General features: G+C 41.5%; 1 protein-coding gene across 3 annotated transcripts in view; it reads left to right on the forward strand.

Moving 5' to 3' along the window:
* The window catches only part of LOC120057065 (vacuole membrane protein 1-like), a 113,489-nt gene extending 90,299 nt beyond the window's left edge, over window positions 1–23,190 (forward strand). For all 3 annotated transcript variants that reach the window (XM_039005451.1, XM_039005450.1, XM_039005453.1), the window contains exons 11-12: window positions 20,684–20,786; window positions 22,105–23,190. In XM_039005451.1, coding sequence (XP_038861379.1) covers window positions 20,684–20,786; window positions 22,105–22,248 — 247 coding nt within the window. In that variant the 3' untranslated portion in view covers window positions 22,249–23,190. The remainder of the gene's footprint in view (window positions 1–20,683; window positions 20,787–22,104) is intronic.
* Window positions 23,191–23,474: the final 284 nt, after the last annotated feature.

The raw sequence follows: 23,474 nt of genomic DNA on the forward strand, positions 1-23,474 counted from the left end.
AGAATCATACCAGGCCAAACGAAAAACCCAACACAGACAAACGAACATAGATTACCCACCCAACTCACGCCCTGACCACACCAAAACAAAGAAATAACAAAAGAACTAGGGTCAGAACGTGACAGTAGAATAGTATGGAATACAGTATATACAGTTGAAGTCGGAAGTTTACATACACCTTAGCCAAATACAGTGGGGCAAAAAAGTATTTAGTCAGCCACCAATTGTGCAAGTTCTCCCACTTAAAAAGATGAGAGAGGCCTGTAATTTTCATCATAGGTACACTTCAACTATGACAGACAAAATGAGAAAAAAAATCCAGAAAATCACATTGTAGGATTTTTAATGAATTTATTTGCAAATTATGGTGGAAAATAAGTATTTGGTCAATAACAAAAGTTTATCTCAATACTTTGTTATATACCCTTTGTTGGCAATGACAGAGGTCAAACGTTTTCTGTAAGTCTTCACAAGGTTTTCACACACTGTTGCTGGTATTTTGGCCCATTCCTCTATGCAGATCTCCTCTAGAGCAGTGATGTTTTGGGGCTGTTGCTGGGCAACACGGACTTTCAACTCCCTCCAAAGATTTTCTATGGGGTTGAGATCTGGAGACTAGCTAGGCCACTCCAGGACCTTGAAATGCTTCTTACGAAGCCACTCCTTCGTTGCCCGGGCGGTGTGTTTGGGATCATTGTCATGCTGAAAGACCCAGCCACGTTTCATCTTCAATGCCCTTGCTGATGGAAGGAGGTTTTCACTCAAAATCTCACGATACATTGCCCCATTCATTCTTTCCTTTACATGGATCAGTCGTCCTGGTCCCTTTGCAGAAAAACAGCCCCAAAGCATGATGTTTCCACCCCCATGCTTCACAGTAGGTATGGTGTTCTTTGGATGCAACTCAGCATTCTTTGTCCTCCAAACACGACGAGTTGAGTTTTTACCAAAAAGTTATATTTTGGTTTCATCTGACCATATGACATTCTCCCAATCTTCTTCTGGATCATCCAAATGCTCTCTAGCAAACTTCAGACGGGCCTGGACATGTACTGGCTTAAGCAGGGGGACACGTCTGGCACTGCAGGATTTGAGTCCCTGGCGGCGTAGTGTGTTACTGATGGTAGGCTTTGTTACTTTGGTCCCAGCTCTCTGCAGGTCATTCACTAGGTCCCCCCCCGTGTGGTTCTGGGATTTTTGCTCACCGTTCTTGTGATCATTTTGACCCCACGGGGTGAGATCTTGCGTGGAGCCCCAGATCGAGGGAGATTATCAGTGGTCTTGTATGTCTTCCATTTCCTAATAATTGCTCCCACAGTGGATTTCTTCAAACCAAGCTGCTTACCTATTGCAGATTCAGTCTTCCCAGCCTGGTGCAGGTCTACAATTTTGTTTCTGGTGTCCTTTGACAGCTCTTTGGTCTTGGCCATAGTGGAGTTTGGAGTGTGACTGTTTGAGGTTGTGGACAGGTGTCTTTTATACTGATAACAAGTTCAAACAGGTGCCATTAATACAGGTAACGAGTGGAGGACAGAGGAGCCTCTTAAAGAAGAAGTTACAGGTCTGTGAGAGCCAGAAATCTTGCTTGTTTGTAGGTGACCAAATACTTATTTTCCACCATAATTTGCAAATAAATTCATTAAAAATCCTACAATGTGATTTTCTGGATTTTTTTCCCTCATTTTGTCTGTCATAGTTGAAGTGTACCTATGATGAAAACTACAGGCCTCTCTCATCTTTTTAAGTGGGAGAACTTGCACAATTGGTGGCTGACTAAATACTTTTTTGCCCCACTGTACATTTAAACTCAGTTTTTCACAATTCCTGACGTTTATTCCTTGTAAAAAAATCCCTGTCTTAGGTCAGTTAGGACCACCACTTTATTTTAAGAATGTGAAATGTCAGAATAATAATAGAGAGAATTATTTATTTCAGCTTTTATTTCTTTCATCACATTCCCAGTGGGTCAGAAGTTTACATACACTCAATTAGTATTTGGTAGTATTGCCTTTAAATTGTTTAACTTGGGTCAAACGTTTCGGGTAGCCTTCCACAAGCTTCCCACGATGAGTTGGGTGAATTTTGGCCCATTCCTCCTGACAGAGCTGGTGTAACTGAGTCAGGTTTGTAGGCCTCCTTGCTCGCACAAGCTTTTTCAGTTCTGCCCACAAATTTTATATGGGATTGAGGTCAGGGCTTTATGATGGCCACTCCAATACCTTGACTTTGTTGTCCTTAAGCCATTTTGCCACAACTTTGGAAATATGCTTGGGGTCATTGTCCATTTGGAAGACCCATTTGCGACCAAGCTTTAACTTCCTGACTGATGTCTTGAGATGTTGCTTCAATATATCCACCTAATTTTCGTGCCTCGTGATGCCATCTATTTTGTGAAGTGCACCAGCTGCCACCCCTGTGCTTCACGGTTGGGATGGTGCTCTACGGCTTGCAAGCCTCCCCCTTTTTCCTCCAAACATAACAATGGTCATTATGGCCAAACAGTTCTATTTTTGTTTCATCAGACCAGAGGACATTTCTCCAAAAAGTACAATCTTTGACCCCATGTGCAGTTGCAAACCGTAGTCTGGGTTTTTTATGGCGGATTTGGAGCAGTGGCTTCTTCCTTGCTGAGCGGCCTTTCAGGTTATGTCGATATAGGACTTGTTTTACTGTGGAAATAGATACTTTTGTACCTGTTTCCTCCAGCATCTTCACAAGGTCCTTTGCTGTTGTTCTGGGATTGAGTTGCACTTTTCGCACCAAAGTACGTTCATCTCTAGGAGACAGAATCTGTCTCCTTCCTGAGCGGTATGATGGCTGCGTGGTCCCATGGTGTTTATACTTGCATACTATTGTTTGTACAGATGAACGTGGTACCTTCAGGCATTTGGAAATTGCTCCCAAGGATGAACCAGACTTGTGGAGGTCCACAATTCTTTTTCTGAGGTCTTTTTTAAAATGTTCCCATGATGTCATGCAAAGAGGCACTGAGTTTGAAGGTAGGCCTTGAAATACATACACAGGTACACCTCCGATTGACTCATATTATGTCAATTAGCCTATGAGAAGCTTCTAAAGCCATGACATCATTTTCTGGAATTTTCCAAGCCGTTTAAAGGCACAGTCAACTTAGTGTATGTAAACTTCTGGCCCACTGGAATTGTGATACAGTGAGTTATAAGTGAAATAATCTGTCTTTAATCAATTGTTGGAAAAATTACTTGTGTCATGCACAAAGTAGATGTCCTAACCGACTTGCCAAAACTATAGTTTGTTAACAAGAAATTTGTGGAGTGGTTGAAAAACAAGTTTTAATGACTCCAACCTAGTGTATGTAAACTTCCGACTTCAACTGTACATATGAGATGAGTATTGCAAGATATGTAAATATTATTAAGTGAATGCCATTGAACATTACAAGCCAAACAAGTTCAAGAGAGATGGGACTATTCCTTTTAAAGGATAAATTATTGGATTTCTGTATTATCAACTTCAACTACAATTTAGAACATTTACAGGGTGTTCAAAAATGATTATTTAATTTAATGTTTATGAAAATATTCAGTAAATAGATAATTGCGTCTGAAGAACAATCGTCAGTACCAGTCAAAAGTTTGCACACACCTAGAAAACAGTATATACACTGCTCAAAAAATAAAGGGAACACTTAAACAACACAATGTAACTCCAAGTCAATCACACTTCTGTGAAATCAAACAGTCCACTTAGGAAGCAACACTGATTGACAATAAATTTCACATGCTGTTGTGCAAATGGAATAGACAAAAGGTGGAAATTATAGGCAATTAGCAAGACACCCCCAATAAAGGAGCAGGTGGTGACCACAGACCACTTCTCAGTTCCTATGCTTCCTGGCTGATGTTTTGGTCACTTTTGAATGCTGGCGGTGCTTTCACTCTAGTGGTAGCATGAGACGGAGTCTACAACCCACACAAGTGGCTCAGGTAGTGCAGCTCATCCAGGATGGCACATCAATGCGAGCTGTGGCAAGAAGGTTTGCTGTGTCTGTCAGCGTAGTGTCCAGAGCATGGAGGCGCTACCAGGAGACAGGCCAGTACATCAGGAGACGTGGAGGAGGCCGTAGGAGGGCAACAACCCAGCAGCAGGACCGCTACCTCCGCCTTTGTGCAAGGAGGAGCACTGCCAGAGCCCTGCAAAATGACCTCCAGCAGGCCACAAATGTGCATGTGTCTGCTCAAACGGTCAGAAACAGACTCCATGAGGGTGGTATGAGGGCCCGACGTCCACAGGTGGGGGTTGTGCTTACAGCCCAACACCGTGCAGGACGTTTGGCATTTGCCAGAGAACACCAAGATTGGCAAATTCGCCACTGGCGCCCTGTGCTCTTCACAGATGAAAGCAGGTTCACACTGAGCACATGAGCACATGCGACAGACGTGACAGAGTCTGGAGACGCCGTGGAGAACGTTCTGCTGCCTGCAACATCCTCCAGCATGACCGGTTTGGCGGTGGGTCAGTCATGGTGTGGGGTGGCATTTCTTTGTGGGGCCGCACAGCCCTCCATGTGCTCGCCAGAGGTAGCCTGGCTGCCATTAGGTACCGAGATGAGATCCTCAGACCCATTGTGAGACCATATGCTGACACATGCACATTTGTGGCCTGCTGGAGGTCATTTTGCAGGTGGTGACCTGCAGAACCACTCCTTTATTGGGGGTGTCTTGCTAATTGCCTATAATTTCCACCTGTTGTCTATTCCATTTGCACAACAGCATGTGAAATTTATTGTCAATCAGTGTTGCTTCCTAAGTGGACAGTTTGATTTCACAGAAGTGTGATTGACTTGGAGTTACATTGTGTTGTTTAAGTGTTCCCTTTATTTTTTTGAGCAGTGTACATATGAGATGAGTAATTCCAGATATGTAAACATTAAGTGACTAAGATACCGTAGAATAGTATAGAATACAGTATATACATATGAGATGAGTAATGAGTAATGCAAGATATGTATTCCAGTCTGTGCTAGCAAAACAGTCCTGTAGCGTAGCATCCGTGTCATCTGACCACTTCTCTATTGAGCAAGTCACTGGTACTTCCTGACAGTGGTGGAAAAAGTACTAATTTGTCATACTTGAGTAAAAGTAAAGATACCTTAATAGAAAATGACTCAAGTAAAAGTGAAAGTCACCCAGTAAAATACTACTTGAGTAAAAAAAAAAGTTAACGTTTTTGGTTTTAAATGTACTTAAGTATCAAAAGTAAATGGAACTCCTAAAATGTACTTACGTATGAAAAGTTAAAGTATAAACCATTTCAAATTCCGTATAAAAAGCGTATATATATTTTTTAAATTGACGGATAGCCAGGGGCACATTCCAAAACTCAGACATAATTTACAAACAAATAATTTGTGTTTAGTGAGTCTGCCAGATCAGAGGCAGTAGGGATGACCAGGGATGTTCTCTTGATAAGTGAATTGGACCATTTTCCTATCAAAATGTAATGAGTACTTTTGGGTGTCAGAGAAAATGTATGGAGTAAAAAGTACATTATTTTCTTTAGGAATGTAGTGAAGTAAAAGTAAAAGTTGGCAAAAATATAAATAGTAAAGTACAGATGCCCCAAAAACTACTTAAGTAGTACTTAAAAGTATTTTTACTTAAGTACTTTACACCATTGCTTCCTGTTTTAGTTTTTGCTTGTAAGCAGGATTTCGGAGGATAGAATTATGGTCAGATTTGCCAAATGGTGGGAGAGCTTTGTACGCGTCTCTGTGTGTGGAGAAAAGGTGGTCTAGATTTTTTCCCCTCTGGTTGCACATGACATGCTGGTAGAAATGTGGTAAAACTGATTTAAATTTGCCTGCATTAAAGTCCCCGGCCACTAGGAGCGCCGCTTCTGGATGAGCATTTTCTTGTTTGCTTATGGCCTAATACAGCTGGTTGAGTGCGGTCTTAGTGCCAGCGATGGTTTGTGATGGTAAATAGGCCGCTACGAATAATATAGATGAGAACTCTCTTGGTAGATAGTGTGGTCTACAGCTTATCATAAGGTACTCTACCTCAGGCGAGCAATACCTTGAGACTTCTTTAATATTAGACATCGCGCACCCGCTGTTATTGACCAATAGACAGACACCCTCGCCTTACCAGACGTAGCTTCTCTGTCCTGCCGATGCATGGAAAATCCCACCAGCTCTATATTATCCGTGTCGTCGTTCAGCCAAAATTTGGTGAAACATAAGATATTGCAGTTTTTATTGCTCTGTTGGTAGGATAGTCTTGATCGTATATCATCCATTTTGTTTTCAGAACTTGCTCTTGGCATACAACACATCTCAATATTTTTGTAATGTATTGTTAAATCATAATAGAAAGCTTTTATATGATGTGGTGGTCCTGATAAGACTGAAGCCACCAGTATATTATATTTGATGACTAATGATGTCTCCTCATCAAAAGAGAATGCTTTTCCTGTCATGGTTGTCATGGTGGATCAGAATGTGCCCCTCTCTCATCTCATTTAGCTTCTGATTGAAGTCTAGAGCAATCATAAATAAAGACGAACATTTTTGATATCTTGGTAAGAGTGCCAGCACACCACAACCATAAATAATCTTTCATCACATTCTATCCCTGTTTAGTGTTGCCAAACCATTCATATAAGAATCACAGTGGATAGAGCTTATCATGCTACTTCCTGTATGATATGATGTCGCACAGCTGCATGGCACACCAGACTCATCATGACACCCCCCAAGTCACAATGACTCTGCTGGTGTAATCAGATAATCAGCATGTTTCTTTGTTACCATCCCCCTTTACTTCCCTCTCTTGTTATCTCTGATAAAAGACTAGTCAGTGTGGTTGGGATTCCAGAGGAAAACACACATCATTGTAAGTTATTTTCTGGAACTGGAGAGGTTGGTTGGTTTCCTGTGTTAATCATGCTTGATGAGCGTCAGCAATGAGAGCTCAGTGATTAGATACTGTATTAATTCCACCCCAGCCCCAACCTAAAGGGATGTTTGATGTCTGCAGTAATAATAATAATAACTTTATTTGTATAAAGCTTTTCAATATAAGTAACAAAGTGCTTCACATCAAAATAAAAGTACTATCAAAGAAACAAAGACAGGAGGAAGGAGAAATGGAGAAGAAAGAGAAGCAGCCTGATCTCCAACCTAGAATGGTCCACAGCGCCCTGCCAGAGGATCTCTGGCTGCGTCCTGGCTCATAGGGAGATAAAGGATCTGAGATATAGGATGGGTCTAAACCAAGCCTAGCCATAAACGTGATTCATAAAATGTATTCTAAAAGTGACTTGTAGCCAGTGTGGAGAAGCTGAAATAGGTGTCATGGTTACATTTTCGGGTGCCTGTTAAAAGCCGAGCTGCAGCATTTTGAACTTACTATAGATGGAGTGATTTCTGACTGAGTTACAGTAATATAGGTGTGAGGAAATAAAAGCATGTATAACTTTCTCCAGATCAGTGACTGAAATAAAATACTTTACTTTAACTATATTTCTTAGATGATAAAAGCAGGACTGGACAACCTTTTTTACATGCAGCTCGAGGTTTAGGTCAGGGTCAAAGAAAACGCCAAGGCTTATGGACGTAAGCTTTACATTGGTGGACAAATTACCAAGGTTATCTACAATCTGGGTTCAAGCAAGGTGGGGGCCAAATAAAACATCCTCTGATTTCCTATCATTGAGCTGGAGAAATTTGTCAGACATCCAACATTTGATCTCAGCAAGACACTTGTGAAGGGTAGCTACCTTAGCTTGGTCCCTGGGTCTGATTGGTAAATAGAGCTGTGTGTCATCTGCCTAGCAGTACGGCTGTGCATTTAAGCTGGAGTAGTGGTGAGACTGGCTATGCCAGCTATTCAACACAACAGCCAGATCACATGAGATGACATGTGGGAATGAAGGGTTCTTGATGATGATGATTATATTGTATAGTTTCAGACACTGATTCAGTGTGTGTGTGTGTGTGTGTGGGGGGGGGGGGGGGGTTATTTTGTAGCATTTTTACCACTTACTGTAACTATACTGTACTTAGTGTTTTTAGATCTTGAAAGCAGCATGGGAATTCCCTGGATGATATTCAATCACTTTGATTGAAGCCCATCTACTGCGGTCAATCAGCCACTGTAACATGTATTGTAATTCAGTAATCCCTCAGATTCTGTGTCAATGGAGGGGATTATTGGTGAGGGGTCCATTGAGATGCAGGGGCTGGTGTGGTGAAAACCAGGCTGACTGGGGTCTCCCTATGAATGGCAGGGATAGAGAATGGGGAAAAAGGGATCCTCTCCATGAGAAGGTATCAATTTCCATGTGAGTCCATCTCTTAGTGTGGAGCACATTATCAGCACAATGTCCATGCAGATGGCCTTTCTTGCTCCTTGACTCCCTGCCTCCCTGCCTCCCTGCCTCCCTGCCTCCCTGCCTCCCAGACCAACTAACACTAAACTACAGTAAGCTTAACCCTGTGAGCCTTTTTAAAATGTAACTTTTATTTAATCAGGGGAACCCATTGAGACCAGGGTGCACTGAGCCCTGCTCATAGGGAGGGCTTGGAGGATGCAGAGGGAGAGCGAGAGAGAGAGAGAGAGAGAGAGATGTGTGCCTGGGCTAATTGTGTTTGTATCAGTAACTGACTAGTTTTAAAGATCTGACAGAGAATTATCCAAATTTCCTCAGATATTCTATCAGGAATTTACCAGATTCTAAGTAATTGTTCTAAATGAAGGTGAACTTTAGGCCTAGGAGATGAATTAAATGTAGGTTAAGTTTGGATGATTATGGTGACTCCTCACCTCTCACAAGATTCTATTAGCAATTCCAAAATCAAATCAAAGTTAAATTAATGGCTTTGAGTGGAACCCCTTCATGTTTATTCCAGGGTTATGGAATGCACCTCACTGGTCCTTATAAATAGCCAGACCCTCATTGAGAAATATGAGCAAATTCTTCCTATTAACGCAATTGGCAGGAAGGGTGGGGGTTGTTTGAGGGTTTTGGGTAGGGCTGGGTGGTGGGGGTGTTTTTTTGCAGGGAGGGCCGACAGGGCAGACCACATGATTTCCCCCCTTATGTTGTTAGTTGTTAGTCACTGGCTGCTGAGAACGAAGGCTGGGAGGGACGGATCACCTGAAAAGCCCTCATAAAGATGGCATTTATCAAGCCTATAGTGGCAGGCCGGGCCAGGCCTCTCTAGGGGGAAACACAGTCGGATCTCTCATTTAGGAGGACAGGAGAGAGGGGTCAGAGCGGAGGAGAGAGTGATGGAGGGCCAGATTGGGGTTGACGGTTTTTATAACAGAGTCGTTAAGTTTAATGCAAGTCACAACGGGGAGCCCCTTTACTCATCTCCTCTTCTTATGATTACAGCGCTTGGCTCCCTCAAAAAACTGATTTCTCTCAATCGGAGAGAGTTTGAGAAATACATAAGAACTTGGAGAGCTTGCTCGGTCTGTCCAGAATCCAGGTGGTCTTCAATAGTAAATGAGAGTTATAAGTGATATTTGTATTTATTTATTTAACTTTTATTTAACAGTAAAGACACTTGAGGTTAGACAACCACTTTTGCAAGGGCGACTTGGCAAGAGGTCAGTAGGAAAGTATGATATAGGTGATATGCATACAGTACCAGTCAAAAGTTTGGACACACCTACTCATTCCAGGGTTTTTCTTTATTTTTACTATTTTTTACATTGTAGAATAATAGTGAAGACATCAAAACTATCAAATAACACATATGGAATCATGTAGTGACCAAAAAAGTGTTAAACAAATCAAAATATATTTTATATTTGAGATTCTTCAAAGTTGCCACCCTTTGCCTTGATGAAAGCTTTGCACACTCTTGGCATTCTCTCAACCAACTTCATGAGGTAGTCACCTGGAATGCATTTCAATTAACAGGTGTGCCTTGTTAAAAGTTAATTTGTGCAATTTCTTTCCTTCTTAATGTGTTTGAGACAATCAGTTGTGTTGTGACAAGGTAGGGTGGTTTACAGAAGATAACCCTATTTGGTGAAAGACCAAGTCCATATTCTTGCAAGAGTGTGTTAAAAAAATCAAAATGTATTTTATATTTTCGATTCTTCAAAGTAGCCATCCTTTGCCTTGTAGAAAATAGTAAAAATAAAGAATAACCCTTGAATTAGTAGGTGTGCCCAAACTTTTGGCTGGTACTGTATGTGGTCATTATCACATTGAAGGCCTGTGAAGGGGTTGGTACTCTGTGTTCTGTTCTCTGTGTGTGTTTATGGTACAGATGAGTAAGAGCGGGGGAGATGGGGTAGGGGGTCAGATGAAGTAGGGGGTCAGATCAATGCACTGGGTCCGGTGTCATGTGTCGTTGCCCTTAAGTTTGGCGTGATCATCATTGCACGGCACGCTACTTCCTGCTTTATTCATCCCTGATTCATTTGTTTTTGTCTCCTGTTCCCCCAAGTATTTTTCATTTGTACAGCATCATTGATTAAATTAGCAACAAACAACAAATCTATTATGTCTTGATATAACGACACAATTCCTGTTTGATTTTAGTCAACATGATGTGAGTGTTTTGGATAGGTTAGTATCAGCCTGTGGTTTGTTGTTGTGTATAGTGATGCTCTGTCTGTATGAAGCTGATGATGCTATATGAAGTGCTGTATGAGCACCTCTCCCCAGAGATGGAGGACAAGTCATCAAAGAGCCGTCCAGTCCACCTCTGTTCACCCTGCGTCCTGAGTCACTGGCCTGCTTTACAGCGCTGTCTGTCTGTTACCAAAACACATGGCAGGGCAGGATGTTGCTCCAAGGCAAGTCATTCAACATGAACACAAACAGAGCAGTTATATCAGAACAATGACAGCCAAGCTAATGAGTCAAAGGGTGTGTTTTAGTAGGGGTTTGTATCTAAATAGGGATTATTTACAGCTAATTTCTCCATACAAAGAGACTGAATAACAACTGTTTACTCTTGTACCTTTAACACCCTTTTATCAATTTGTGTTTGAAGAGAGAGGTGATATACTTGATTAGACTTGTTATAAATGATTGGAAGAATGTTTAACTTGATAGTACTAATAGGTGATTTTGCAATTATCAGAGCTTCACATACATTTTTATCCATGGTCTTCATCTAATGGTTTTAAATGTTTTTTTTTAAAGGAACATGTGAGGTTATTTATATTGAGAATCAAAATGTAGTTACTCTTATTTCATGTTTTGATTGACCACACAGTGCCTTCAGAAAGTATTCATACACCTTGACTTATTCCACATTTTGTTGTGATTACATTTTTTCTCCCCCATCTACACACAATACCTCATAATGGCAAAGTGAAAACATGTTTCTAGAAATGTTAGCAAATTGATTGAAAATTAAATACAGAAGTATTCACACCCCTGAGTCATTCATGTTAGAATCACCTTTGGCAGCAATTACAGCTGTGAGTGTTTCTGGGTAAGTCTCTAAGAGCTTTGCACACCTGGATGGTACAGTATTTGCACATAATTCTTCAAGCTCTGTCAAGTTGGTTGTTGATCATTGCTAGACAGCCATTTTCATGTCTTGCCATAGATTTACAAGCCGATTTAAGTCAAAACTGTAACTAGGCCACTCAGGAACATTCAATGTCATCTTTGTAAGCAACTCTAGTGTATATTTGGCCTTGTGCTTTAGGTAATTGTCCTTATAAAAGGTGCATTTGTCTCCCAGTGTTTGTTGGATAGCAGACTGAACCAGGTTTTCCTCCAGGATTTTGCCTGTGCTTAGGTTTATTACGTTTCTTTTTATCCTAAAAAACTCCCTAGTCCTTGCCGATGACAAGTATTCATGCAGCCACCACCATGCTTGAAAATATAGAGAGAGTGGTACTCAGTGATGTGTTGTGTTGGATTTGCCCCAAACATATCTGTATTCAGGACAAAAATTACAATTAATTTCTGTGCCACATTTTTTGCAGTTGCCTTATTGCAAACAGGATGCATTTTATTCTTTACAGGCTTCCTTCTTTTCACTCTGTTATTTAGGTTGGTATTGTGGAGTAACTACAATGTTGTTGATCCATCCTCAGTTTTCTCCTCTCACAGTCATTAAACTCTCTAACTGTTTTAAAGTCACCATTGGCCTCATGGTGAAATCCTTAAACTGTTTCCTTCCTCTCCGACAACTGAGTTAGGAAGGACCCCTGTATCTTTGTAGTGACTGGGTGTATTGATACACCCTCCAAAGTGTAATTAAGAACTGCACCATGCTCAAAGGGATATTCAATGTCTGCTTTTATTTGTATTTTTGCCCATCTACCAATAGGTGCGCTTCTTTGTGAGGCATTGGAAAACCTCCCTGGTCTTTGTGGTAGAATCTGTGTTTAAAATTCACTGCTCGAATGAGGGACCTTACAGATAATTGTATGTGTGGGGCACAGAGATGAGGTAGTCATTCAAAAATCATGTTAAACACTATTATTAGTATGACTTGTTAAGCATATTTTTACTCCTGAATGTATTTAGGCTTGCCATAACAAAGGGGTTGAATACTTATTGACTCAAAACATTCCAGCTTTTCATTTTTAATTTGTAAAAATATATATTTTTAACACAATTCCACTTTGACATTATGGGGTATTGTGTGTAGGCCAGTGACAAAACAATCTAAATGTAATCCATGTTAAAATCAGGCTGTAACACAACAAAATGTGGAAAAAGTCAAGTGGTGTGAATACTTTCTGAAGAATACTTTCTGAAGAATACTTTCTGGAGAATACTTTCTGAAGAATACTCTCTGAAGAATACTCTCTGAAGAATACTCTCTGAAGAATACTTTCTGAATACTTTTTCACCTCAGGCAGTAACAGTGGTTGTAAAGCACTGGAACTAGCAATAGACAATTGCTATTTTGTATCGTTGTAGTGTTAGAAAGGGGCAAGGTCAACAAAGTAGGTCTTGAACAGTACTTTCACTGGCTGTCTGTACATTAGACAGACAGACAGACACATCCTGCCCAAAGCGTATGCACAACCTAGCCACAAACCTGAGACTATTACTGTGCTCAAAGGGGAGACTGAAAAACTCCTCATGATTCACCGCTGAAGCACTTTCTCTCCCTTGTTCTGAGGTCTGACAATAAAAATATTAGAATTGAGTAAGAATAATATATTTATCTTAAATGGTTGCTATTTGTTAATGTGTTGTTATTTTTTATGCATGTAATGAAAGTAGAACATATTGTACACAATTTTAGAGCGAAAGACTGTCTTGCAGCCTGTGGGTTTCTCCAGCTCCATAGTAACCTATGTGGTGATCTGTGGAATGTCAAAGTAGATGATCAACAAGGTGAATGTATTATATGAGCCGCACGTACACAGCCACCCATTATTCACTGCATACTCTATAAGCCACACATTCTGCATTGGTCAGTCATAGATTTGTTACTTACATAATTAGTTTGTTGACAATGGTCCAGAAATGGCGTGACAATTTTGCAACAATAAATATAGCATGGGAGATATTCAACCTATGTGGAGTGTCTCTGACTCAGTAGTGTGGCCATCGATACCTGGTTAAATAAGGGTGAAATAAAACATTTAAAAAAAATGAATCAATGGGATCAGATCTGCCCAGGCAGACTCTGGTTCTAGCTTTCTCCCATACCCCCTGCTCCCCTCCTCTTGGCCTCTCCTGCGTTCCAACTGGGAATCCTGGCCAGGCTAGTCATGGCTGTCTCTATCCCTCTGTGAGTCAGTCAACCATTCCATTCCCCACACCCTACCTCTGGAAAGGCCAGCAGCACAGTCACTGAGTGACACAGACCTCTCACCTCATCACACCTCCTCAGCCACTCATAGGCCCAGACCTGGGTGGTTGTTGGTGGGTTGTTGGGGGCTGTTTTATAGGACTACGTGCATGTGAGGTGACAGGAATAACAGAGTGCTATATATAATTGGTGCTCCTTGTTTCCTGGCAGTGGGCACCCCTGGGGGCAGACAGTGTGTTTAGCTGGCAGTCCCTCCCTGCAGACCCGTGCTGATAAGTCATTTCCAAAAAAGAAATGATCTCATCCCTTCTTCCCTCCCTCCCTTCATTGTTTAGTGCTCCCTCCTTTCTGTGAATTTGTCTGAGAGTATGTATGTGAAAGAGATTGTGTGTGTGTGTGTGTGTGGTGTGGTGTGTGTGTGTGTGTGTGTGTCTGCCACAGATAGTTGAGAGGGAAGCAGGCAGAGTTGTGATAAACACACTGGCTGGGTAGTACTAGGGGGATCTCCATCCAGGAGCGGGCTCCATGCCTTAGTGATGAAGTCATTGGGAAAGAGCCTGATTCAACGGGACCAGATCAGACTGACATACTGAGACATGGAGTCACACATACATTTTTTTCACCGTATTTTTTCACCGTAACTCAACTAACTTTTTTTACACTCTTCACAAATCATTATCGGGGATTATTGCTTGCCTACATGAGCCATTATTACATGCAGGCATGTGCACATATAGAGTCCTAGGTGTGCTGGAGCACCTGCCCTTTTGATTGGTGTTGTTTTTTAAAGCACATTACAAATGTTTTCTCTCTTTTTTCTCTTGTAACTGTAAATGCAACGAATTGTCTATCAAAGGAGATAATCTTGAAAAAAAGTCCCCCTCGAGCACGGTGGTGCGTTGCTGCATGAAGTACCCACCGGCGCCGAGCGGAGAAATTAATATTGCCAGTAGAAGGTTACTTTGGAGTCGTTAGCGTTTGTTGTCTCATGGTCAGGCACAGGGGTGAAGGGGCCAACTGCAGTAAAGACTAGCTTGTTTTGACAGCATAGCCTAGCCAACTAGCTGATTCATCTAGTCTAGTAGTGGTTGTAGCAGAGATACTTAACCAACTCCCTTTCATCTCTGGTTCTCCCTGGCTTAGCCTACAATGTGTGATGAGTCAGTGTGTTTTTGTAGAAAATGAAGGCCTATGTAAAACACATCGTGGACAATTTGGCTATAGGAGCAGTAGAAAAGTAGGAGCACCTGCCCTGATGCCATTATTATTACCAGATAACAACAATTCTACAGTTTGTGTTACATCTTGAACAAACTGTACATTGAAATATTATAATTGTAAAATTAGATGGAAACCTTTTAGATGAGTGGTTTATTCATAGTTGTGACAAAGACTTCCAGGTTTCATTGTCTCAGGTCAGACAGACACAATGCCATTAACACCAAGCCTGAGTTTCTGGCTGTATCTGGTTGTACTGGCAGAAGTGTTATGTTTGATGTGAACTTGGGCTCTGACGGTGTTGTGTTGAGTAACACTAACGGTTGCCTAAGCTCTTTGTTGTGATGTTGTAACCAGTTGGACCTGGCCAGGGGTTAGCTAGCTGTGCTCGCTGTCATGTGAGAATTGTTCTCTATCGCTGTCATGTCCTGCCCCTGGGTTGGGTGTGTGTGTGGGGGTATTTATGATTGTGCCACTAGTTTTCATGTGTGTATTGTGGCTGCTTGTGGTCGTGTGTGTGAGAGAGAGAGAGAGAAATTTGTGTGTGTGTGTGTGTGTGTGTGTGTGTGTGTGTGTGTGTGTGTGTGTGTGTGTGTGTGTGTGTGTGTGTGTGTGTGTGTGTGTGTGTGTGTGTGTGTGTGTGTGTGTGTGTGTGTGTGTGTGTGTGTGTGTGTGTGTGTCAGGCAGCTTCACAAGGGGCCAGGGGTCATAGGTTACCTCTGAATCATGTTCTGTAGAATTTGGTCTCAGGGAAATGAACGCACCAAAAAAAATGGGAATATAATATACGTGACAGAAGGAAATGATAGCTCATAAAAAAAATGGCCCGTTGTTGACGGTCACAAATGAACTCTTTAATGTTTTGTCCTCTATGTAGGAGGAGGATGTATTGGTGGTGGTTTCGTTAAGGAAGCAAGTCTCCTTGTGAGATGTTAAGAACATGGCTCAGCACCTGAACATTCTACTCCTCCCTGGTTATTTATCAATAAGTAGATTTTTCCTCCTTGATGTGACTTGGCTGTGAGTGGGTAGGCAAATAGACCTTCACAGCCAGACAGGGAGCTCAAATCGCTGACGGGCTAAATGAAACCATGGTTATCTGATTTGGCCCTGCTCGTTTCTTACATATAAAAATGCATTAGGTACTAGTAATTTCTATTCTTCTAAGTATGGCCTAGGCCCTATCTCTTACCTGTCAGCATGTGGATGTCCACAGGTCTCCCCACTCAATCATGCTGGCAGGGCTTCAGTCACAGCCTCTCGTCTCCCCCATCTTTAGACAGAACACTGTCGATTTGACCGTTTGACCGTCAGCGTATGGAGTGTGTGTGTGTATGTCTGTCACTGTGTGTGCATGCATGTTTGCTTCAGTTGTTGTATGTTTCAGTGTGTGTGTCAGTGTGTGTGATGATACCTATACCTCCCATAGATCTGTCAGTTCTCAGTTCCCAACCCCTGACCTGAGATGTGAGCTCACAGGGTGAGGAGAAATGAGACTCATCATCTGCTTGATAAGGTCCTCCCTGCATGAATCTATATATCACTTCATTTAAATGTATCAATACAGGCTTCATAGAGTTAACAAGAGAGTTAGTACACCCAAATGTGGCACAGCAGCTGATCTAGTATATCAATGTAAAAAGTAAGTGTCCACTGATAGTTTGCTGCAAAAGTTATCTGTTAGGTCAGTGATGCATTACAAGTCTTAAAGTCCCCCTCTGTGTCCTACCTGGCATCATCAAATAGCTGCTGCTCCCATGTTATGTCCAGATAGTTTTTTTAGCGTGGGCTCTGTAGTCCAAACATACCACCTCTTCTGGTCAATGACGCCATATATTTGCCCTCAATGTTGCATATTGATTAAATCTAACCTTAAATCTAACAGAAACAACATTGATTTATTTATCTTAGCTCTCTATTTTAGCTTTTGATCGCATATAATTGGGCTTTATTATGCATTTGTAGATTATTGTAGGACTTTATATGTAGCTTCAGTTTGAATCTTTTTGTCAGATGTAGTTATGTAGGCTCTGGTATATTGTGAGTCACTGAATGAAGACCTGTCTGATCTAGTACATGTTTGAGTTTTCTTAATTCAGTAATAGTTCAAATTATCTGAATAAATGTGGAGACAAAATGTATGCAATGTTTTGTGTTTGATGTTGATATATTTTTTTAACGGCACATTTGAATCGTTTTGTCTCCCGTCGGAAACATTGCAATGGGTTCTCTCCCGTTGGATTACATAATATTACTGCAATTTGGACTCCCTTGTTATGGTTTATTGAAAATAGAATTATCTCATTCAATGTGAAAATAATTAGAATTTAGAATTAAATGTAGCATTTGTTCAACAATAGTTAAATCAATAGCATCTTTTCACCAACATGCAAAAACAAACTGATTTTAGAAATTGGTGAATATTTCATACACTGATGTGTAAAAATATATTTTATAGGGATTTTATAGAAAAAAACATTTTCAGAAAAGTATTATTTTGCAAAAGTTCCAGATACTGTATCACAAAATCATAAAGATAGAGTCCTGAAGTACTAAAATCATGTTTTTGACCATTGGTTTGAGAGTTTTCTAAAGGTAGAAGGCAGTCAAGAAATAGACTACTATTGATTGTAGAATTTGTGGTTGATTTTATATTTTGCTTATGTTAATTTCCTTAGTTATTTGTATTAGATTCATGCTTTTAATAGATTTAGGATTATAGAGTAAATGCATGACGTGATTCAAATCTATCATTTAAATGTGTGATATGTTTTTGTTCTGTTGCTGATACTTATGTCTGCTTGTTGTTCATTACGAGAGACATTTTATTTTGAAATCAAGTGGCGTTATTTTAGCTAGAATCTATATGGATCAATTGTGACTGATTACGGGAACTAGATAAGCCATATTCCTCTTTAATAGAGAAATCCTCTTTTTATATTTGATTGTTAGGCTAATTCTAAAAGTGTCAATTTGGTTTTCTAGGTTTTTCTTGTTTGCATTGAATTATAATTATTCTCCACCCACCCACCCTATAACACCCACACTGTTGCTCTATAGTATATATCTTTATGTTCTAGTATTGTAAACCACATGATTTCAACAAACATGGTGGTTACAAGGTTTGTTCAGTAGCTGTTAAGCAAATAACAGGAATGTATTGTTTACTGAATAGCACTATTTTATTAGACTTTTACTGAAATACGGCTACTACCACGTTCTCCCTCTTATGATTAAAGAGCCAGCAAACTCAGGGTGTGGTTACAAAAATAATTTAAGAGAAAACATTTCATTTAAAAACTCACAGAGAGTAAATCTACTACAATAATGACCAATCACATTTTTTCATTTTTTTAATCACAGATATTTGAATGCATACCTTCAGAAATTCTATATTTTCCAGATTCCACATACTCACATTGTCTGAATGTAACATTTACAATTCCCCTTGAACAAAAATACATTACAATCACTGTCTGTGCCTCTTACAAAAATACAGCACAATATATGGTTTTAAAGATACTTACAGGTATATAGTACAACACAAGTCCAGAAGGTTCGGTCTGTAGAATGTTCTAGAAAGTTTGTGATAGTTCCAAAAGCTCAAAACAGGCAGTTTTATGTACATAAAGACACACAGATACAGCCCTGAGGTATTAAAACATATTTGTGACTGTTAGCTTTGAGTTTGTGTCAACTTGTTAAGTTTTGGTGTCAGGCTCATGACTCAGTGTTGCTCATCATACAGGACATGAATTGAGCCCGCCATTTCTCAAACCCTGACTTGCTCTCTTTGTTCTTGTCAGTTTGTGTTTCAGTCAGTCGGAAATTGAATATCTGATCTGATTTTGAATTTATTTATTTGTCTTAGAGTTAAGTTATTACCAGAATTGTTGTACTATTTAGCATTTAGGAAGCGGTTTGGTTTATATGTGTGTAAAAAGTGCTGTAGAATGTGTTGGATGAAGGGTGGAGGGGATGAATCTTTAATCCACTCATCTTCCTCTGGATCTTCTTTTGTGCATTCTCTATTGGGTCAGATGAGCATGATCCATCTCTAGGATTTTCTTTGTCACTTACAGTCTTTTTATTCTGTCCATTCATGACAAGGATATCCGTAACTCTGTGTTTGGTTAATGATTAAAATAAACTTAACTTTCTCACACAATGAGAGGGAAGATTGTGTGTGTGTGTGTGTGTGTGTGTGTGTGTGTGTGTGTGTGTGTGTGTGTGTGTGTGTGTGTGTGTGTGTGTGTGTGTGTGTGTGTGTGTGTGTGTGTGTGTGTGTGTGTGTGTGTGTGTGTGTGTGTGTGTGTGTGTGTGTGTGAGAGAGAGAGAGAACACGCACACGTGTGTGTTCAGTGTGTGGGAAGTAAGTAAATTAAAGAGTTTGAAAGAGAAACTTATCGGTCCTATGAAGTCAACAGCCTTTGTGAACATACGGTTTGCACTTTGAGTTGTGTCTTGGAACATGCCATCCCCACACCACCGTTACAGATGTATCATTTTCACCTTTATAATCAGGAGTTGGAATGCTTTTAACAATGTTGGTAATGGGTTATAATTGACAAAGTTGTGCCACTAAAGAGTGTAAGGTCTTTAGTATGTATTTGTTTAGTGATTAATCACTAACTCCTGACTAGGGATGGGCCATTCTCTGTTCCAGAGCATTCTCTCTCTCTCTCTCTCTCTCTCTCTCTCTCTCTCTCTCTCTCTCTCTCTCTCTCTCTCTCTCTCTCTCTCTCTCTCTGCCTCTCTGCCTCTCTGCCTCTCTGCCTCTCTGCCTCTCTGCCTCTCTGCCTCTCTGCCTCTCTCTCTCTCTCTCTCTCTCTGCCGCTCTCGCTCTCTGTCTGTTCCTCTTCCTTTCTTCTGTGTGTGTGTGTGTGCGTGTGTGTGTGTGTGTGTGTGTGTGTGTGTGAGAGAGAGAGAGAGAGAGAGGTGGGGGGTGGTAGTGTGCTTGTAGTTGGTGGCTGAATCTTGTAAAGGGTTTTCCTAATATGGGCTGTCTTACAGCAGCCTCCTCATCCTATGGCTGGTAGAGGGCAGGGCCTTCCCCCTCTCTCAGCCAGTGATGACACAGGCACGACTCACTTCCTCATTAATTGGCTGAAACCAGTTCTTACAGGAACCGCTGGTGATAAATGTGAGAGTTCTGAGAAGTCATTCATTTCTCCTCGCTCGCTGCAGCAGAGAGGAGAGGAGCACTGCAGGGGAGTTGAACGGGTTTGCGGATGTGTGCGTGTATGTGTGCCAGAGTGTGTGTGTGGTTGCCAGAGCCGGAGTATGTGTGTGTGTGTGTGTATGTGTCTGTGGACTTAGAGGACAAGCCAACTTTTTCCCCTTTTCTTTTTATTCTCTCTCTTTTTGTTCTAAAACAAGCTGAAGTGTTAGAATATGTAGCTCTCAGTACATCCTGTACTTTTTCACTGTTTCTTTTTTTTTGGTCTGTTCTGAATTCCTGTCTGTGGGGATGAGCTGTTTGAATGCACAGTCTCTCTCGCTCTCTGTGTGGAAGAGGGAAGCAGGGAGAGAGGAAGGGAGCAGGAAGGCAGGACAGCATGTCTCCCTTTGTTGCTGCCCTTGGCTTGGTGGTGAGTAACAATGATGTGACGTGTTCTGTGTTCCCCTCCTCCCTCCCCTCTGTCTCTCTCCTTGCCGCCATCCCACCCACCCTCCCTCCTTCCCTCCCCTTCTTTTTCCCTCTATCTGTTGGCTGTGTGGCAGTGCTGTCCCAGTGCTGGGCTCCTCTCTACAGAAGCCCTTTAGGGAGTACTTGCAGGCCCAGAGAGCCAAGATGCACCACCACGCGGGAGAGGGGACCTCAGCCGTAAGTACCTCATCCAGGGGCCCATCCTCTACTATACTCTACTGCCTTCCTCTATTCACTACCTCCCTCATGGAGAGGCCCTCTCTCTAAAGAATGTTTCCCTCACTTTCTTTCTATCATTCTCTTAGACTCCCTCCACTTTTCTTTCTTTATCTTCTCTCTATCTCGCTCTCTCTTTTTTGTCTCCCTCTCTTTCAGTAATTTACTTTTTTTATTATTCACTTTCCTTTCAATCTCATTTTCTTCTCTCTTTTTCACTTTTATTTTATTTTCTCAGATTTGTAATCCTCCCATCTCTCCCTGAGTCTTTCTATTACAGTAGTGGGATGAATATATATAGTGGAGATGATACTGTAGTCCAGCAGTAGCAATGTAATAGTACTGTACCTCTCAGGGCCTCTGGGCAGCGTTTAGAGTTACAGGGAGAGGGTTCATTGGGTGCATGGTGGGCTGGGCAGGCTGAGGGGAGGCTAGGAGGGGGCTGGGGCTAAGGGAGAGGGGGCCAGTGTAGGGTCTGGCTATAGCACTATTAGCAGTGTAGCACGATTAGCACTTAACAGTGTTAGCAGTAGGTGTGCTGAGTCATGCTTAGTCTGAGTTGATGTGAGTGTTCAGTCACTCCACCTTGTCACAGAGTGCCCCGCCTGAACCCACTGCTAGTGATGACTGGAGGGCGGGCGGGGCCCCCCTGCCCTGCCATTGACAATCCATTAAAAAAAAACTGTCTGGAACAAAAAGAGCCAGTTGTAGCTCGAGCCGTATCTCTTTGAAAGCTTTTTAAAAATGTCTCTCCCTCTCTTTTTCTCTTTCTTTCTCTCTCTGTATCCCTCTCCCGCTCCTTCTCTCTCTCTTTCTCTCTCCCACTCCCTCTCTCTCAAAATTATTAATTGTAAACCTTTTTCTTTTTTCCCCCCTCATCCGATGTGCGAGCTAGTAAGAAAGAGAGAGAAAAGGAAAGGAGAGACTTTGAGTTGCACAACGAGAGATTAAGGCTGTTTCTAGAAAAATGTTCCTTTTTTCTTGTAACTTGAACCTCCTGCAGTTACAGGAGAAAAGCGAGGCAATTTAACTTTGGGGAAACGGAGGCTGCCAGTTGGGGTCACCGGGGGCAAGGGAGGAGGTTTGGCGGGTTTGCTTTTTACTACTACTGATCTCGCTCTGTCCTGCACATGGATGTGGGAGCAGATCTCATCCCACTCAGATAGAACATAGGTTATAGTTTAGCATCAGAGACTGTAGATGCTAGGGACTACGTGGGGAAGGCTGACTCCAGAGTGACCAGGGTCTTGCCCTTCTGTTTCTGTTCCGTTTCTTGCAGGATGAAAACTGGCTGTCGTGGGGCTTTGAGAAGGTGATCGTGGTCATGGTTTGTTTCTTTGTCTGCTCCATCGTCAACTCCATGGCCCAGAGCTATGCCAAGCGCCACCATCAGCAGAAGTACTCTGAGGGGAAAACCAAGTGAAGGCAACACTGAGAAGCGAGAAGAGCAGCTAGCCTAGCACACATTCTGGGCTCTCGGTCAAAAAACCCTCAGCACAAACTTGCTGTATCCTCCTCTTTTTTCTCTGTCTCCAATAATCTCCAATGAGACACAAACCGCCATAATCCGAAGTATGGGTGTCCATGTTATCGATCGATGGATATCCATCCGTATGAAGTAATCGTTTTCTTTGTTTCTGTAGTGATACTGAAGGTTATCCGTTTACATGGAACTTGGACTTAATTTATTTGCTTTCCAGGATTTTTTGATAGAGATGATGGCCCATAGTTTTTTGCTTCCTCAGTGGTTGTTCACTATAAGGTAGGTGCTTGGCCATGTGGTGTGGTGTTGTATGGATAGGACATCCATTTCATTGAGCAGCTCTACAGTGACTGTGTGTGGGTGGGTCAGCAGCTACTGGCACTGATTCTCCTCTGCGAGGCCTTAAGTACTCTTTGGTCCAGCTTCCACGACTAGAACTGATAGTCTTATCATAGAGCCTGTTTATTTAAATTATTATGTTTGGCTTGGATCGGTTTTATTTTACTTAAATGATTTGGTGAGTGCACTGTAATGCAGGGACTGATGTTATATATTATTTAAGTTGTGTAAGGCCTAATCTGTTTTTTCCCAGTTAATTTTTTAGGATTTGTGGGTTTTTTGTGGGGTTTTTTCAACTGAAATGGGATAGACAAGGAATGTACATGGACTGCACATCTTGTAAATATAGCTATGATAATATATGATTTTCATAACTTCACTTCTACAAGTCTGATGTAGATAGATCTGAATAAATCAAAACAGGGAGTTAAATCACTTGATTTTTATCTGTACCTATACTACTATTGATGTAATTTCTATGCTGTAAAATTCCACAGAGTGAGCACCTTTGGATCAGACTTCATAAATCGTCCATGAATCATTCTGCTGGTCCCTTTGTCTAGAGTTATTTTCTACTTCCAATAAGAGAGCACATGAGTCAGACCTGGGGCTGCTCAACCAACCAGACACACTGATGGATTGAATCAGATCTGTGTTTGTGCCACTTCTGTAACTCTCTTCCTTATAGAGCCTTTCATTCGGATCACAAGTCGTATTTGGTGGTATCTGTTTACTTTATATGATCTTTTAGGGGTTGTGCCTGGTTTGAAGCTTGTGGTAAGTGATTCCTTTGTCTTCAGTGCCTGGCTGTGGAGGGAGTTTCAGAC

This window comes from Salvelinus namaycush, chromosome 12 (genome assembly GCF_016432855.1).
Source record: "Salvelinus namaycush isolate Seneca chromosome 12, SaNama_1.0, whole genome shotgun sequence".
Lineage (NCBI taxonomy): Eukaryota > Metazoa > Chordata > Actinopteri > Salmoniformes > Salmonidae > Salvelinus > Salvelinus namaycush.